The following is an 18,675-nucleotide window of genomic DNA, read 5'->3' on the forward strand; positions in this document are numbered from 1 at the left end:
TGGCTCTGGGTCGTCTGCCTCACCATCTAGTTTATTAGTTATTAGTGAAAAAGCAAGGTTGTCCAGGCCTGTCTCTGCCAGGAGCTTAATTCCTATCTTCTCCTGCAAACACCTAGGGTTCTTTTAAGAATTGGCTAAATCATCACTTTCTCTAGGTGCCTTTCTGCCCCCCCCCATTGCCTCCTTCCTTCCAGACCTTAAGACTTTTAATTACAATGGTCTCTTCTCCTCATTTTTCAAGTCTCAGATCAGACTCCCCCAGGCCAAGACAAGTGTTTCTGGGCTCTCATGTCCCCCTGTGCTTCCCCCATCCTAGCCCTGGACTGTCATTGGTGACAGGTGACAGGTCTGTCCCCTACCCCCTTCAACCCTCTCCCCCCACCCCCGTCCCCCCCGGGACTGGGAGCCCAATGAGGGTGTGTCCCGGCTCTCATTCAACACAGCGCTGAGCCCCTGTGTTTGTCTCATACAGAGAGATGGGTGTGGAGCCGTGGGAGGGGCGCTGGGGCAGGAAATGGGGTGCTGACCGTGGTCAGGCGCCGTAGAGAGCTGAACCTTTCTTCCCAGGCCGCAGCCGCTTTGCGGAAGGCCTCGTGTCGCCGGATAAGCTGCTCCACCTCGTCCACGCTGCTCCCCAGCTCCCGGCTCTGCAGGAGCGGCTCCTGGGCCGTCAGCCAGGCATCAGCCACCACTGCCTCCTGGGCAAACTGGTGCACTTCCAGCACTGAGGAGAGACATTTGGGGTAAGGGTGCTGGGGGCACCTGTGGGCCCTTCACAGGGGCACTGGCTATTTTTTCTGGCCTTCCACACCCCCTCTGGTTTCCCAGCCCTGACCGCTCTGGGCTCTGCAGGAAGGAGAGAGGCGGGGGCTATTTCTGAGGGCACCAGCTTCTCCCCTAGGTGTCTGCCATCAGGGAGTCAATGATAGGGCAGCCCCCTTGTCCACCCTCCCAGGCCTTCATGTTTGCTGCTGAGGACCCATGGGGTGTGCAAAGTATGACTGTCACCCTCTGGGCTTTTCCTGACACGCCGGGGCATATCCCTGTGCCCTTGAGCCACGTGTGTCTGGGGCCCCACTCACTCTGCTGCAGCCACTCCCAATGGCGGTCCCACTTGTCCGACACCTCCTCCTTCCTGGTTCCCAGCTTGTCCAGCTGTGCCTGGATCTGGGAGTGGCGGGTGGGTAGGGAGAGGCGTCAGGGGTGGCTCCCACCCCGATGGGCATAGATGGCAGAGGGAGACCCCTGCTCCCCTCCCACCTCATCAGCCACGGCACTCTTGTTGAGCAGCAGAGAGCGCCCCAGCTCCTGGCAGGCTGTCAGCTCGGGCACCCGTGCCTCCAGCTCAGTCTTCAGGCCCTGGTGGTAGTTCATGAGCACCTCCACCGATGACACGTCCCTACAGTGGGTGGTGGGTAGGAATCTGAGCCATGGGCCGCCTCCCTCGACCTCCCCCACCCCTCCACGTACGCAGCTCCTGATAAGCCCAAATCCCTGAGCTGGGATTCCACACCACCTCGGGACACCCCCCTCCCATGATCAAGTTCTCAAGGGCCAATCTTCTTCACTGATTCAATGATTCCAACTTTCCCAGAGGGCTAAAATGTCCCACTTTGGTGATTCTAACCTAGAATTTGAAGATCCAATTTTTCTAATTTTCTAAAGCTATACTTCTGAAGCTTCCACTAACCAATGATTCTAACCTAAGGCTGTGCTGTCCCATATGGTAACCACTAGACATGTGTGGCAGGTGAGCACTTGAAGTGTGGCTGGTCTGACTTGAGATGTGTTCAAGTGTAAAGCAGACACCATATTTTGAAGATTTAATATAAAGAAGAAGGTAAAATTATCTCAATAATTTTAATATTGACTACATGTTGAAGTAACAATATTTGGGGTATAATGGGTTAAATAAAATGAATTACTAAAATTAATTTTCACTTGCTTCTCTTTACTTTTTCTAATGTGGTTACAAGAAAATCTTTTCTTTTTTTTGCGGTACACAGGCCTCCCACTGCTGCGGCCTCTCCCGTTGCGGAGCACAGGCTCTAGACGCGCAGGCCCAGCGGCCATGGCTCACGGGCCCAGCTGCTCCGCAGCACGTGGGATCCTCGCGGACCGGGGCACGAACCCATTGTCACCCGCATCGGCAGGCGGACTCTCAACCACTGCGCCACCAGGGAAGCCCAAGAAAATCTTAAGTTATATATGTGGCTCACATCTGTGGCCTGCATTGTATAACTATTGGACAGTGCCGTTCTAAGCTGTTATACGGTCAAAGCAAATTCCAAATTTCTGAAGGTTCTGTCAGTCAACAAGTGTAGCTTTATAAGTCTTAATATGTCCAGGGACTTCTCTGGTGGTCCAGTGGTTAGGACTCCACGCTTTCACTGCTGAGGGCCTGGGTTCGATCCCTGGTTAGGGAACTAGGATCCCACAAGCCACACGGTGCAGGGGAAAAAAAAAAAAAGACTTAATATGTCCAAATTTATTTCTGATGGTCCCACATTGTAATGATTCCTACCTAAGACTTAGTATGCCTAGAACAATCTCCCTGATTCTCCCCTATCTCCCAAATGTACCCTCCCTGAAACTGTCTACCTCAGTAAATTCACCCATCATTCATCCGTGACTCCTCTTTTTCCCTCAGCCCCTTAAGCTAATCCATCAGTCAAGACTGGACATTCATAACTTGAAAACATACTCTGTGAAATGATATGAAATCTGAGGTTTGTTTTAAAATAACTCCGTCAAGGGTGGAGGGGACGTGGGGGAGTGTATAGATGAAGATGGGCCAGGTGTTCACTGTACACACGTGGGTTCCCTATGTGTTACCGCTACATCTGTGTAGAGTTGAAATTTTCCATAATGAAAAGATTTTTTTCAATTCCTAAAATCAATCATGCTGCCTCATTTCTTCAACGGCCACACTGGGCCAAGCCAACATCACCTCTCACTTGGGTGATGGCGGCAGCCTCCTGACTGGCCTACCTGCTTCCACCCTGGCTCTCCATCATCGACTTGTCACAGGTACCTGGAGTGATCTTTCTCAAATGTGTATCATATCACATCACTCCCCTGCCCTAAGTTCTCCCATGGCTCCCATCTCACTCCAAGCAAAGGGAAACTCCTCACCATGCCCTATGGCCCCTCTGACGTCATTTCCTACCATTCCCCACTCTCCCCCCTCACTCCATCCAGCCACAAGGACCACCTAGCCTTTGCTGAAACATGTTTAACGACAGCCTACCTCAGGGCCTTTGCACTTGCTGATCCCTCCACCTGGAAGACCCTTCCCCCCAGAACTTTACCAACTCACGATCACTTCACTCAGGTCCCCTTACCTTGCTCTATTTTTCCTTTATTACTCTCTGAAATAACATCACGTGTTTGTTTATTTACTTATCTGTTGCCTGCTTCCTCCCTCAGAATGTAAGCTGCATCAGGGCAGGGGCTGGACCTTGCTCACCATCTGGCGTACAGTAGGCATCAGTAAATATTTGCTGAGTAAACGAATGCAGGCTCAAGGGCCTACAGTTCACAGAAACAATGTTATGTATCCACCACTCTCCAGGCCCTTGTTTTCCTGGACGCACTGCTGGGCTAACATTTCCCAGCCTCCCTGGCAGATAGGTTGGGACCACTGAGCCAACAGAACGTGAGTGCAGGTTTAATCCCTAAAAGCTCCCACGGTATCCTCCCACTTTCTTTTTCTCATCTGTAGCTGGATGCAGAAGGTCCAGCAAATCACCCCAGGGCTGATGATGGAAGAACACTGGCTCCCAATCACCGTGGGACAGGCTTCTGCTGGATACTTATATCGAACTGTTATGTGAGCAATAAGTCAGTGCCTACTAGGTTAAGCCTCCAGTACACCTCCCTGTCCCTATCTTGAGTCAGCCCATCCTATGCTGCGACCCCTCCACAAAGGCAGGAGGATGCACTGTGCTCTGAGCCCCAATGCCAGGCCTGACAAGGGGTCTTAAAACACAAGAAGCATGTGGAACCGTGCATGGTGGGCAGAGGTGCTACACAGGTATTGGCTATTGTGATTTCTTTTATGGGAAGGGGACTGCTGATGGGCTGGGGGTTGCTGCCCAAAGGCAGGTAAGAAGCCCGAGGTGGGATGAGGGGCACCTGGGCTTGTCAGCCGCCCCAATCTGGCCGGCGATGCCATCCATCCAGGAGAGCAGGTCACGGGCCTGGCTGTGGAATCGCAGGGCGTCAGCCGTGGAGCTCACGTGCAGGCGGGCATCCTCGCAGGCTGCCAGCAGCTCCTTCCAGCCCAGCAGCACCTCCTGCTCCCGGCTGGCGATGGCCTCCGCGTACTCGCCCGCGTACACCGTCCGCAGCTGGGCTGCCCCCTCCTGGAGCTGCCGTACCTGAGGGGCATGCCAGGTCGAGCACCAGCCCTCCACGGGGTCCAGGCTCCACCCTCTCTTTCCCCCATCTGCTGTCTGGATGCAGAGCCTAAAGAAGTAAGGAGCCTGCACCCTGGAGATTCCAACTGGGTTTCATTCCTATCCGCTGCCTGATTTCTTTTTGACTTTCCCACTTTCTGACTTCTTTTAAACCCACTACCATATTTCTCTCATGTCTGCTGCCTGCTGTCTCTTTGACTTACCTGCATTCTGACTTCTTTTACACCTACCATCAGGTTTCTTTCAGTCTACTGTCTGATTTCTTTTAGTCTGAGAGCTCTATTTCTATTGGGTCTGCCACCTCATTTTTTCAGGCCCACCTCTATCTTGTTTCTTTCAGGAAACCCTTCCTCCACCTTGACATCTATTAGACATGCTGTCCAATATTTTCCACTCCATTTTTTTCAGACCCACTCCCTACTACCCAATTTCCTTCAGAATCGCTATCCAATTACTATCAGGTCTCCTGCCCACTTTCCGTTGGTTCTGCTGTGTGTGTTAGACCCACTGCTCACTCTCCACGAGCTCAACCACCTGATTTCTTTTGGCGGGACCACCATACTTGTATCAGACCCACCATGTAATCACTATCAGTCTCTCTGCCTGATTTCTAACAGTCATCTGTACGATGCACATACAATAATTGTCCAATTTCTACCTTCCATTAGACCTGCAACCCAATTTCCTTCGGTCCTACTGCTTGAGTCCTATTAGGCCCACAGCTTCATTTCCATCTGATGTCTCAGATCCACCTCCTAATTCCTATCAGACCCACTGCCTGATTCCTATTAGCTCTGATTTCCATTCATCAAATCCAAACCCACCAAATTTCTTCGAGGAAAATCATGTGATTTCTGTCAGAGACCTGCTGCCTAATTTCTATCTGCCCCACAGCCAAATTTCTCTCAATGCCCTCGCAATTCCTTTTAGACTCTCCATCTGGATTTGGGTAACAGTTTCTAGGAGAACCCCTGCCAATCTCCACTGGAAACACTGTCTAATTTCTATCAGGCATGCTATACCACTTTTCTTCCGTCACTGTCTGAGTCTATGCAGCATGCCATCAGTCCGTCTTCCACCTGCCGCATCGTGTGATTTCTCCCTGTTCCGTGGTCTGTTTTCTATCTATCCCACCACCTAATTTCAATGTGGTCCACAGCCTGATTTTTGCCTGCTCTGCTGCCCCCATCCCTCGGTCACACTGTCCAGGCCCTCCCACCTGTCCCTCCTGGCCGCCAGCTCCCCACCTGGGACACGAGGAGCTGCAGGTCATGTTCAAAGGCGCGCAGGGTCCGCTGCATGGAGCCGGCGCTGGGCCTCGGCTCAGGAGGGGTGGTCAGGCGAGGCAGTCGCCTCCGCTTCTCCTCGATCTGTCCTTGAAGCTCTCGGGCATCGCTGAAGAACTTGTGCAGCTCCCGAGAGGCGGCCAGCAGCTGGGCCCGTGTGCCCATTAGCTCCAGAAGCTCGGCCCAGGCCTCGTTCAGCCCGTCCTTCCACTCAGCCATGGTGGCCGCCGCCGTGTGGCCGCCCTCGATCAGCTCGTCCACCATCTGGTTCACCGCCGCCAGCCGCTCCCGCCCTGCCGTGCCGGTCTCACTGGCGAACTCCGAGAATTTCTCCTGCAGCACCTGCCACAGGGAAATGGGGGCCCCAGCGTGGGCAAAGGTGCCGTACACGCCAGCCCCCTCCAGCCCACCATCTTGTGGCAGGTGAGAACAGTAACAACACTAATGAAGACAATCAAAAAATACCCAACACTTACTGAGCGCTCATTCTGTAGCGATAATAGTAACAACAAGAATAAAAATAAGACGACAAGAATAATAACTAACGCTGTGTTAGGCCCTGTGTGTGCTCGGTACTGTCCTAAGGGCTTTACGTTATATTAATCCATCTGTGTCTCAACAGAGCCATGCGGTGGTGCTATTACAATTCTCCTATGATGGATGGGGAAACTGAGGCCCAGAGATCCTTAGTAGCAGACACAGCGGCCACTGGATCATTGCTCCTTCCTAATGCTGCTCACCGTGACGTGCTCAAAGTCCTGGCCGAGCTCAGGTGAGCCAGCTACCACCTCCTTCTCTGCGATCCAGTGCTCGAGCTCGTCCACCTGGCGGCTGAGCTGGTACAGCCAGTACTGCTGCTCCAGGCCCACCCGGCGTTCCTCGCCCAGCTCCTTGAGTGCCACGTACAGGCGGTCCACCTGAGACTGCCGCCGGCTGATCTGCTCGCTGCTGGGGGACAGGGAGGGGCAGGGATGGAGCCCCCTGAGACTTCCAGGACAGAGCTCTGACCCCCTGCCACACCCCGCCCCAGCTCAGGGCAGAGCTGTGCAACCCTTCAGGCAGGCCACCCTTCAGGCAAGGTTGAGTCCCGTCAGACTCCTTCACGCGGGACTCTGTTCTGCAAGCCTTGGATGCAGCCAACCCAGCACTTGCATCTCAGTGCTCAGGGAAAACTCTGCTTTCCTAAGCTTGATAAGCTCATCACCCCCTCCCTCCACCCCCTCCCAGCCTTCCAGTCCGTGGTCCCACACTTGGCCCCTCCAGCGACCTGAGTGGGACTCCAGACCCCCTACTTGGGCCCCCAGACAACCCACCTCACCTCCAGTCCCAGTCTCCAGGCTCAGGCGGACAAAGGTCTAGCTCTGTGCCTCTGTCTCAGATCTCACCCCTCGGCCCAGCCTCCTAGATGTGGGCCCTGCACTTAAACTCAGGGAGGCCATATGACCCGCTGTCCAAGAGGTCTCAGGCCATGCCCAATCCCAGTGCTCCAGGCTTTTTTGTCCTAGGGAGAGGACCCTTCTCTGTCCTGAGCTCTTACTTCTCCCCTCAGACCTAGATATCACCCCCCTCCCCTACACTCAAATCCTAGTGCTCACGGCCCCACCCCCTCAAACATCCCTGCGCAGCGCTCCTCTCTTCCCGGCCCCCAGCCACTTGCCAAAATCCGAAAGCACCAGCCCGGGGCAGTGAGGGACCCCACCCCCACCCCAATGTCCAATCCTGGCCTTGCCCCAATTTCCAACAGCGAAGCTCCAGATCCTGCTGGATCATTCCCTAAGAAGCGGCCCCGCGCCCCTGCGTGGCCCCGATCCCCCGCCCGCCCACCTGTCCGGGTGCCCCATCTCCAGCAGCGCCCGGCACTGGCGCGACAGCTGCGCGATGCTTTCCTCGTAGTTCTCCACGCCCTGCTCCAGCTGCAGGTGCTTCTTGAGCAGCTGCAGGGTACTCTGTTCGTCCTGGGGGCACACGGCGCCCGCGATGAGGAGGCAGGGGCCGGCCCCGGGCTCCAGCGCCCCCAGGCCCCCCCGCACCCCCAGCCCGGGCGCACCTTGCCCTTGTCCTCACTCATCATGAGCAGCTCCTGCTCGCCCAGCCACGCCTCCACCTCGGCCACGTCGAAGTAATACTGCTCCACTTGGAAGGCGGCGTCCAGCGCCTGCTGCCGCCGCTCGGCCGCCTCCCGCAGTCCGGCCCAGGCGCTCTGCAGCTGCTCTTGGCCGCGGCGCACGGCCTCAGCTTCGGGGCTGCGCAGCGACGCCAGGGCGCCCGCGCGCTCCAGCACCTCCTCCAGGCGCGTCCCGTGCGCCTGGATCTCCCGCCGCAGGCCCTGGGGGTGGGAGTGGAGAGGAGCGTTCAGAGGGCACCTCCACGACTGGCGCCGCCCAGGAGAGGATAACAAACAGCCGCAGATGGCCCACCACGTGCCGGGTACCACTTAAGCATTTTGCGGGTCCTCGCTCACTCATCCCCCCCCACGTTGCAGGTGGGAAAACAGGCACGGAGAGGTGAAGTATGTTGCCAGAGAACAAGCAGCTAGTAAGGGGGTGACAGGATTTGAACACAGGAGGCTGGATCCAGAGACTCTGCTCTCAAACAAGATGCCCGATGATTGCAAGATTACCCCCCTAATGGTTGCAACACAGACCTAAACACAGGTATCATTTACATGCGTATCATTTACATACAGGGAAGTGCACAAATCTTAGGGGTGCAGCTCGACACATTTTTACACATTATACACCTGTGTACCCAGATCAGGATACAGAATTCTTCTGTCGCCCCCAGAAGGTTCTCTCCACCAGCTCTGTAATTGCTGAGTACTTTAGTTAACCTCTTCTATGCCTCGGTTCCCCAACTGGTAAATGGAGTTAATAATAATAGCCAACACCAAGTGCCTGCCAGACACTTTGCTAAGTAAGGGCTTTGCATAATGTAGCCACTCTTTTTTTTTTTTTCCTGCCACACCTCATGGCATGGAGCGAACCTGTGCCTCCCGCAGCGGAAGCGCAGAGCCCTGATCACTGCACTGCCAGGGAATTCCCTGCAGCCACTCATTTACTCCTCACTCCAACGCCAGGAGCCAGACATCGTTCTCATTCTCATTTCACAGATGAGGAAACTGAGGCACAGGGAGGTTGAGGAACTTGCTGAAGGCACATGGCTAGTGGTGGCCCCCTAATATCTACCTTGTGGGGTTGCTGTCCTGTGGAGCACTTAGAACCGTGTCCAGCAGGCAGTAGGTGCTCAATCAACACCAGCGGCTAGTATGTGTTTAACAGCCCCTGGGTAGCCAACACTCTCTCACACACACAGCTGAGCTCCCCCAATTATAAGCATTAAGTGCCCTTGATCAGTTTCCTCAACTGTGAAAACGATGGGCCAATTTTGTTTGTTCCCAACACTGCTGACAGCCAGGAGTATTTTCATCAAGATAGAAAAACAAAACTCAAAGCAAAACTCCAGCCTCTTAAAGAATTCCACCAAGTGCAGCATAATCACGAATCTTTCCAAAATAATTTCTGTACTCACCTTCCCATCATCCTTTAATGCCCTATTCTCCCAACTTAGATTTTTTTAAAAATAAAAGGTGGTAATGACAATACCTACCTCACAGGGTTATTGTGGAGATTAAATTAAATAACTGATATAACCTCCTAGGACAGTATGTGGCACACAGTAAGTCTTTAATCAATGTATTATTATTATTGTTATCATTATTATTTTTTTTTTTTGGCCATGCCGCGTGGTACTCGGGATATTAGTTCCCCTGACCAGGGATCGAACCTGTGCGTGTCCCTACAGTGGAAGCGTAGAGTCTTTTTTTTGGGGGGGATGGGAGTTTCTTTTTTTTTTTTAACATCTTTATTGGAGTATAATTGCTTTACAATGGTGTGTTAGTTTCTGCTGTATAACGAAGTGAATCAGCTATATGTATACATATATTCCCATATCCCCTCCCTCTTGAAGCGTAGAGTCTTAACCACTGGACCATCAGGGAGGTCCCATCACTGTATTATTATTACCCCTCTTATATATGTCTTACTTTGGGCTTTGGTGAGAGAGTGGCTTTGATCCAAGGGTTCCTCTGCCATTGGGTTCCTCTGCAAAAGGGTTCCCTAAGCAACTGGAGAACCACGGCTCTAGACCAAGTCTCTACTTATTTAGATGTGGAAATTGAGTCTCAGGGAAGTAAATAAAGGTCCAGAGATTTTTAGCGGCTCAGAAGCCCCCCACTGTGCTTGGTGTCGGTGTCAGCCCTCCGATTATCTCTGTCCTCTCTCCGCATAGGTGTCTGCGGTTCTTGTTGGTTTGTTGTTTTCTTTTTCGTGGCCCAGTAGCCAGTGTCCTTACTTCTAGTCACAGGACCCTAATTTTCATGTGGGGAATCCCCTTGTCTCCATCTCAGCCCAGATAAAGTTAAGGCTGACCCCACCTACAGGTTCCAAGGGCGAGCCCTTAGTCCAGACCAGGCCATTCAGAGCTGTCTAAATCCCTGACCACCATGATTAGTTCAGTGTGGACATGTGACTCAAGTTGAGCCCAAAAGAGTTATTCCTGGGACTACTGCTGAAATTACTGAGAGAGAAAAATTCTCTTCAGCTTTACTGGTGGGATATAAACTTGAATCTGTTGGAGTTCTTTTACCAGCAGGAGAGGAGAGCTGGCCTGAGAACAGAGCTAACAGGAAAAAAAAAAAATGGAAATGAGAGATTCATGACGTCTTGGAAGCACCTGATGCATCTATCTGCGGTCCACGGTCTCCGCAGTTACAAGAGCCTATAAATTCCCCTCTTTGGCTTTAACCACCTTGAGCTGTTTTCTATCATTTGTATCCAAATGTGTCCTAACCCACTCCCTTGACGTGGCTCTGCTCACCTGGTTCTTTTTGATGTACTGCTGGACGGCCTGCAAACCACTGCCTCGCTCTGTCTGCATGGCCAGTGGCAGCCGCTCCTGGACCCATGCCTGGAGAGGAAATCAGGGATAAGGTCACGGGAAGGACACAGGGAGCAGGGCAAGGACCCCTCCCTCCCAGCTAAACTGTAAGCATGCAAGCCTCCCCGGCATCCAAGGCCCTTCCTCGCCTAAAAGTCTGGTCATGCCTTCAGCCTCCTCCCTGGACATGTTCTGTCTTGCTCTCTGCACGCGAGCCAGGCTCACGCTTACCTCTGGCCTTTGCACAGGCAGGTCTTGCTTCCTGGAATTCCCTTCCCACTCCCTCAGCAGGCTCCCTCAAATGGACTCTTCCTTCACGTCTCAGCTCAGACATCCCCTCCTCCAGGAAACTCTCCCTGACTTTTGAACTTGGCCAGATGCCTCCTCCCGGCTTTCACAGCCCCCTGCTTCCCGCATCACATTCCTAACCACACTGGGTTGTCACTGACTTAGGACAAGTCTGAATGAACAAATTAGTGAATGGCTGAATGAGGAAATGAATGGATGAGTGACAAGTGAGTAAGTGAATAATAAATAAATGAGTGAAAGAATGAATAAAGGATGAGTGGATGAATAAATCAATAACTTCATGAATAAATCAATGAGTGATTGAAAGTGTTAATGAAATGTGGAAGAGTGAATGAATGAGTGAATAAGTAAGTGAAAAACTTAAGGACTGAATGACTGAGTCTATCTGCTTATTAGTGGATAGGTCCCTCAGCCATCTCCACCCTTGAACCCTCCTAAGTCCCATGGCCCCGCCCCCATCCCAGTCTCCACCCCCTCTGCCGGCTGGCCCGCCTCTGGCCTCATGCCCCGCCCCACCCTCGCACACCCCTCCCGCCCCAGATCCCCGCGCGGATCCTCACCAGCTCGTCCTCGACGTCGTGCGCCACCTGGTGCAGCTCCTTGGAGGCGAGCAGCAGGCGGCGGCGCTCCTGCAGCGGCTCGAGCAGACGCACCAGGCGCTCGCCCACCGCGTTCTGCCGCTCGCCCACCAGCTCCTTGCTCGCCGGCTCCAGCGGCAGCGCCGCCGTCTGCGCCTGCAACTCTCCCACCTCGCGATACCACTCCTCCACTTGAGACTCCATCGACTGTAGGGACAAGGGTAGGGTCAGCAGGCCCCACCCTCCCTCCTGATCCCGCTGTGGCTCTCCAGTACCTTTATGGTGACAGCCAAACCCCTGGTCGAGGCCCACTATTCCACCCTCCCCTGGCCCAATTCCTTCCAGAAGCGCTGCCCTCCTCTCTGATCCTGCAACCCACTAAGCTAGTTCCTGTCTCAAGGCCTCTGCCGTAACTATTCCCCCTACCAGGCATGCTCTTCCCAGTCAATCAGATTTCAGCTTAGCTGTTACCTTTTCAAAGAGTCTTTCCTGACCCCCTGGACTAAAGTGGCCCATTAGTTCATTAGTTCTCAGAAAAACCCTTCGAGGTTGGTGGTATCCCTATGTTACAGAGGAGGAAACTGAGGCCCAGAAAAGTTAGGTAATTTGTCCAAAGAGTCAACCTTTCCAAATATCAAAAATAAATACAAAGCTATAATGGTTGATGTGCCACAGGGATAGACAGAAAGTGGAAAAGCAGACCCAAGTACACAGGAGAATTCATACAGTTTATAGATGCCATTTCCAACCTCCGAGGAAAGGATGGGTTATTCAATGAATGGTCAGGGGCCAAGTCGCTGACCAATTTAGCTGGATCCCTTCCTCACTCTTTATGCTGAAAATAATTCCAGATGGATTAAAGACTTAAGTGGAATAAGTAAATCCATAAGGCATACTAAGAAAACCGGGGCAAATGCTTTTATAATCTTGGGATGGAGGAAATCTTTCCAAGCACATAAACCGTAAAGGGAAAGATTTATAAATTTGGCCACAAAAAATACTTTTGTTTTTAAAAAAATACTTTTGCAACAACCTAAATTTCTAGATTTAGTTAAAGGCAAATAACAAGCTGGAAAAATAGTATGTGTTAGAGCAAGGCACTAGTTTCTTTAACAGTAAAAGAATTCCCTTTTATCCTGCTTCCTTTGTCTCTGCAGCACTTAACCACCATCCGATAACTGTCTTTACTTGTGAAGCCTTTTTTAATTGGTCTCCTGCTTCTGGAATGTTAGCTTCATGAGGGCAGAGGCTGTGTCAATTCACCTCTGTATTCCCAAGTGCCTAGAACAGTGTCCAGCATGTAATGGGCCTTCAGTTGCGGTTTGTTCAATGCACAGATGAATGACATCAGCAAAGAGAGATGGCCCAAAAGAGAAATGGGCATTAGATGTGAACAGGCAACACAAAGAAGAAAAAATAAGTGCACGAAAAGATTCCCAGTCTCACTAATCAGCAGGATAATACAGATTAAAACAAGGTATCCTCTTCTATTCATCAGATTGGCAAAAATTTAAAAGATCAATAATATCTAGTGTTGGCAAAGATCCAGGGAGATGGGCACACTCAGCCACTGTCAGTGGTGGTGTAAATTAGTAGAGCCTTTTTGGAAGGCAGTTTGGCAGGTCCTATCCAAATGCAATACGTGTCAAAATGCTTTGATCCAGCACTGGTACTTGCACTTCTAGGAATGTATTTAAAGAAACACTGGCACGGGGACTTTCCGGGTGGCGCAGTGGTTAAGAATCTGCCTGCCAATGCAGGGGACATGGGCTCGAGCCCTGGTCCGGGAAGATCCCACATGCTGCGGAGCAGCTAAGCCTGTGCGCCACAACTACTGTGCCCGCGCTCTGGAGCCCGCGAGCCACAACGACTGAGCCCGCGTGCCACAACTACTGAAGCCTGCGCGCCTAGAGCCTGTGCTCCACAACAAGAGAAGCCACCGCAATGAGAAGCCCGCACACCGCAATGAAGAGTAGTCCCCACTCGCTGCAACTAGAGAAAGCCCACGCACAGCAACGAAGATCCTACGCAGCCAAAAATATAATAAATGATAATAATAAAACTAAATTAATAAAAAAAAGAAACACTGGCACATACGCACAAAGATGTTTGTCTGAGGATGGTCATCATAGCAGAGATGTTTGTCCAAAGACCTCATCATAGCAGAGCTTATAATGGGGGAAAAAAAAATGGAAACAACCTCGATGCTCATGAAGATTGAAATGGTTAAACAAATCCACATAAGTATTGAATAATACCCAAGATTTACTGTTAAGAGGAAAACAATTTTAGAACCTACTTATGAATAGATATTTGTAGTGGATTACACATGCATAAAAATTCCCTGGAATAAACAAGAAATTAATAACAGATGGTACCTATTGGGGGGATGAGAATTTAGTGAATGGGGACAGGGACGAAGGAGAAACTTTTCACATAGGATTTTTTAGATAGTTTTTGATGTCTGGACCATGATATTTATTTATTCAAGAATTTAAATTAAGCATGAAATACAAAGAAAAGGAAACCATTGGTAATCCACATAGGCACATCTATTAACACATAGAAAGAGATCTAGAAGGATGCACACCAAATAATAGTTGAAGTCCCCTTTGGAGTGTGGGATCCGGAGGCACGCTGAAGTGAGACTTTGTTTTACCGAAGATATCTAGGTTAGTAGGATCTTCCCCCCACCCCAAATTTTATGTATTGTGTGATTCTAAACAGATGGGGGAAGTCTAGAAAAGAAAACAAAATAATGAAATTAAGTGGTAACAGATTACAGCAAAAGACTGAAACCCAAAGCTGGAAACTTAAGAACCAAATTAAGACTTTTGTTGGGAGGTTCTGTAGTGCAGAGGGGTTGGTTTTGCCTGCCTAACATCCGTCCCTTCCTTTGCAGCACCTGAAAATCCACTCTCAGGTCCTGAACTTCTTGAGGAACTGATAAAACCTAGAGGGCCAAGGTGGCCACATGTTCTAAACCTGGCCAATCAGAACACTGGGTCAGGGATGGTCCTATTACCCAAGCTGGGCCAATGAAAACTATTACAGTTTCCTAAGGGGCTGATGAAACCAAGCGGTCCAAGAATGGCCATGTGAGTCAGGCCTGGTCAATGAGAAACACTGAATCACCCTGGCCACAAGGATTGGGTAAGAGATGGCATGTAACCTAAGATCAGCCAATGAAAACTCTTCCCACTTTTGCTGGAAAGGTGTGTGAGCTCAAAAGGGGTGGTCTCCTTCTCATCGTATTCCTAAAGGTAGAAGAACACAGACCTGGGATACTGGAGACAATTTTGCCACCAGGAGGGAACAGGCTCCCCAGTGACGAGGCCAACACAGAGAAAAGCAGGGTGCAGAAACAAAGACAGAGAGATTCCTGAGGATGTAATTTGAGGAACTGATCCAGCCATGCCCCAAGCTCATACCCCCTGGATCTTCCAGCTATGTGAGCCAACACTGTCCCCTTCTAGCCTAAGTCCTATGAACTGCACCCCAAAGAATCCCAGCTGATACAGTTCACAATCTGTAGGAGTCATAAAAATGGGTAAAAATCAAACCTTATAACAAGTCAAAACCATGTACAATGGAAAAAATTTTAAAGGCACAATTATAAGTGGCAGAAATCAAAGAAAAATGAAATAGTCATCCCCCAAACTTTTTCGCTAAGAAGAACATTGTTGTGATGTGTAGAAAACTAAAAATGCATTAGAATTCAGGAAACTTTCAAATATAGTCTGAAATATGAAGGTTATAAGTTCCACTTCCCCATGAAATGAAAACTCCTCTACCACCTCCCCAGCAAGTGGCCGCGTGACCCGAGATGGAATAATTCCAGGCGCTGCCGCTTTTCTACTTCTACAAAAATGCCACGTATTTTGAACAGCCATTTAATGTGTATCCTTTCCTGCAAACATGGGCTAAGGATACAGAAGTACAATGGTCCTTAAACACATGAAAAGATGTTCAGCCTCCTTCAATATTTAGGAAAATGCAAATTCAAGTAACTACAAAACAGTATCTTTCACTTCTCAGATTAGCAGAGATGCAAAAGCTTGCTAATACCTAATGACGTCAGCCATGTGGGGAGATGGATGGCTCTCACACTGCAAGTGTGTCCACTGCCGTTTCAGGAGAACACTTGGCAATAGTTATGAAAAAGTTTAATGCATACACCTTTTGGTCCCCAAATTTTACTTTGAGGATTATTATCTACAGAAATATTTGCACACAGGCTCAAATACATATGGACAGGGATGTCTGTTGTGGCATTATTTATACTAGCGGAAGATTGAAAACAGCCCGAAGGTTTCTCAAAGGCTGGTTAATGACATTGTCAAACTACCCCTGGAATACCATGCAACAGTTTAAAAGGACAGACTCTATCCTCGATTTTGTGACAAGGAAGGATGCCTAGGGTGTTTTGTCAAGTGAAAAGGCAACCTTCACTATAGGCTGTATGTCATGTGTATGTGTGTGGGTCTGCAGAGAATATTTCTAGAAGGATAGAGCAGAAACAGTTGAGAGCAGTTACACCCCTGCGGAGTGGGACTTGCCTGTGGAGGAGGAAGGAAGACTTCACTTTACACATCATACCCTTCTGTTTGAACTTCCTGCCACAGCAGCGATAATGGGTAACACACCCTGATTGCTCTAAGCGCTTGACAAGAATGAATTCGTTTAATCCTCACAACAGCGTATGAGGTCAGGGAAGATGGGGATGCTCGTATGGTTCACAACTGGAGCCCAGCTCCTGGCTCCATGCCTGGCACAGAGTAAGTCTCCATAAATGTGTGTTGATTTTGTTTGTTGGGTTGGTCACCATGCTCTTCTGCTTCTCTTGGTATGAAAGGTTAACATTAAAAAAAAAAAAAGTAAACTAGCTTTAAACGTTAAAACCAAAGAAACAACAGGGATGATTCTTGAAAACATTAAGTGAAAGAAGCCAGACACAAAGGACAATATATTGTACGATTCCATTTATGTGAAATGTCCAAAATAGGCAAGTCTGTAGAGACAGAAAGTAGAGTAGTAGAGGGAACTAATGGGTGCGGGGTTTCTCTTCGGGGTGATGCAAATGTTCTGGAATTAGATAGTGGTGAGAGTCACTTGACTTTGTAAATACACTAAAAATCACTGAATTGTACTCTTTAAGAGCGTGTATTTTGGGAATTCCCTGGTGGTCCAGTGTTAGAACTCCGTGCTGTCACTGCTGAGGCCCTGGGTTCAATCCCCGGTCGGGGAACTAACATCCCACAAGCCGCGCAGCACAGGCCAAAAAAAAAAAAAAAAGAGAGAGATTAAAGGTAAAAAACAAAACAAACAAACAAAAGACAGAAGAGCCTACTTCCAAAAGAGCTTCAGGCGCTCTGCCCCATGGTGACACACAAGTTCTGACCCCCACATCAACCTGATTCCTTCTCGGATCCACCTGCTGTCTTCCCATATTCCAGCTGGGGAGACTGAGGCTCAGAGACGATCAATGCCTGGTCCAGAGTAAAAACTGCCAGAACCAGAATTTGAACCCAGGACCAAGTGACCACGAAACCCTAGTGGCCCTCAGTCACTCTGCTTCTCTGTAATTGGGGATGATGCGGCTCAGAAAGGTGGGGTCACTTGTCCTCAGTCACACAGTAGGAGAACGAGGGTTCAAACCCTGGACTGTGTAGCCCCTGACTCTGGGCCATGATGCGCTAGATGAAGAAATGTGGGGCAAAGAATGAAAAGGGGCAAAGAGAGTGTTTTCTCGGCCAGAGAAAAGAGCCTGGCTTAGGGTGGGAGGTAGTCTTTATGGACTCAGCTCAGCAGCTGCAAAGACTCCACGTGCATCTTCCCCTGACTGGTCCCCCTTAGATGGCAGGAGACCAGCTCCCCGCTTCCCTCCCCAAGCAAGAGCCCATGGCTGAGCCAGGCCAGCTGGTCAGACCCCTGGGATTGGGAAAGCAGGGGTTTGGGACTCTACCATCTGGCCCCTCAGCCGGCAAGGACAGTTGGAGGAGGCCCTGAAGGAGGACTCTGGGTCACATGGCCTAGACCTGGGAGGCGGGGTTCCAGGAAGGCTGCTGCAGCAGCTGGGGTGGGGGACAAGGGGAAGGACACGAGGAGGACACAGGGATGAGGCGAGATCAAGGGAGAGGGGCAGAGATGGAGAACTGAAATGAAAAGAGACGGAGAGAAGAGAGTGAGAGAGTAAGACAGAGAGAGATAAAGAGACAGAGAGACAGACAGACAGGTGAGAAAGAGAGAGAAAAAAACTAAGAGAAAGAGAGACACAGAGGAACTGGGGGAGACTGGGAGACAGGCCCAGAGTGAGGCAGAGGGGGAAGAGATCACTCTCACAGCCACACCCCCTCAGATCCAGAGCCAGCACCTCCCCCAGCCCAGCCTGGCCCTGGTGCCCTGAGGGGTAGAGCAGCCAGGAGATGTGCCCGGCTGGACCGACCCCCTCCCTCCTGCATATGCACAGTGTCTGGGATCTCAGGCAGGCCCCAGGGGACAGCAGGGCCTTGGGAGGCCGCTCCCCTCCCCAGTGGCAGCTCCTGAGGCCCAGCTGGACTCCATATGGGGCCTTGGCCCACTGAGTCACTCCCCACCTCGGGCTCCCTCTGCTGGGGAAAGGGGCCAGGAGTCCTGTGCTGGGCCTACCCATCGCTGTGTGACCCCCCCCCCCCCCCCGCAGGCTCTCATCCGCCCTGGGCCTCAGTCTCTCCCTTAAACAATGGGGACCTCACCTCCTGGTCCCCAGGGCTTGGTGGGCCTAACCCCCTCCATGTGGAGGGAAGAGCCGGCTCTGCACTTGTCTAGGGCAGGAGGCCCCAAACCTTCCCTCTGAAACCTAAATGGCCAAAAAGGGAGACAAGGATGCTCAAGGTCACCAGTTCCACCCAAAATGCAAACGCAAAGACCGCAGTGAGATGCTGCCTATTCACCAGACTGGGAAAAAAAAATCTAAAAAGTCTGCCAACACCAAGTGTTGGCAAGCATGGGTGGAAACAGGAGCTCTCATTTGCTGCTGGGGACGAGAGCATTAAATGGCATCAGGACTCAGGCGAGCAATCTGTCACAGGTGAACTGTAAACTGGCAGTTGTAACTTTCGGCGCTATATTAACGTCTCATGTAGCACCTCCCCCCGCCCCGCCAAA

At 50.9% G+C, this 18,675-nt stretch overlaps 1 protein-coding gene across 7 annotated transcripts in view; it reads right to left on the reverse strand.

Moving 5' to 3' along the window:
* The window catches only part of SPTBN4 (spectrin beta, non-erythrocytic 4), a 72,589-nt gene that overhangs the window by 6,613 nt on the left and 47,301 nt on the right, over positions 1-18,675 (reverse strand). For all 7 annotated transcript variants that reach the window (XR_009560093.1, XM_030874219.2, XM_060289275.1 and 4 more), the window contains 10 exons: positions 11,512-11,736; positions 10,583-10,672; positions 7,755-8,033; positions 7,532-7,662; positions 6,448-6,652; positions 5,669-6,049; positions 4,138-4,382; positions 1,261-1,399; positions 1,083-1,167; positions 528-724 (listed from right to left, as the gene is read on the reverse strand). Coding sequence is in view for 6 of the 7 variants with exons in the window: in XM_030874219.2 (XP_030730079.2) it covers positions 528-724; positions 1,083-1,167; positions 1,261-1,399; positions 4,138-4,382; positions 5,669-6,049; positions 6,448-6,652; positions 7,532-7,662; positions 7,755-8,033; positions 10,583-10,672; positions 11,512-11,736 (1,977 nt within the window). In the remaining variant the exon portion in view is untranslated. The remainder of the gene's footprint in view (positions 1-527; positions 725-1,082; positions 1,168-1,260; positions 1,400-4,137; positions 4,383-5,668; positions 6,050-6,447; positions 6,653-7,531; positions 7,663-7,754; positions 8,034-10,582; positions 10,673-11,511; positions 11,737-18,675) is intronic.

Source organism: Globicephala melas, chromosome 19, assembly GCF_963455315.2.
Source record: "Globicephala melas chromosome 19, mGloMel1.2, whole genome shotgun sequence".
NCBI lineage: Eukaryota > Metazoa > Chordata > Mammalia > Artiodactyla > Delphinidae > Globicephala > Globicephala melas.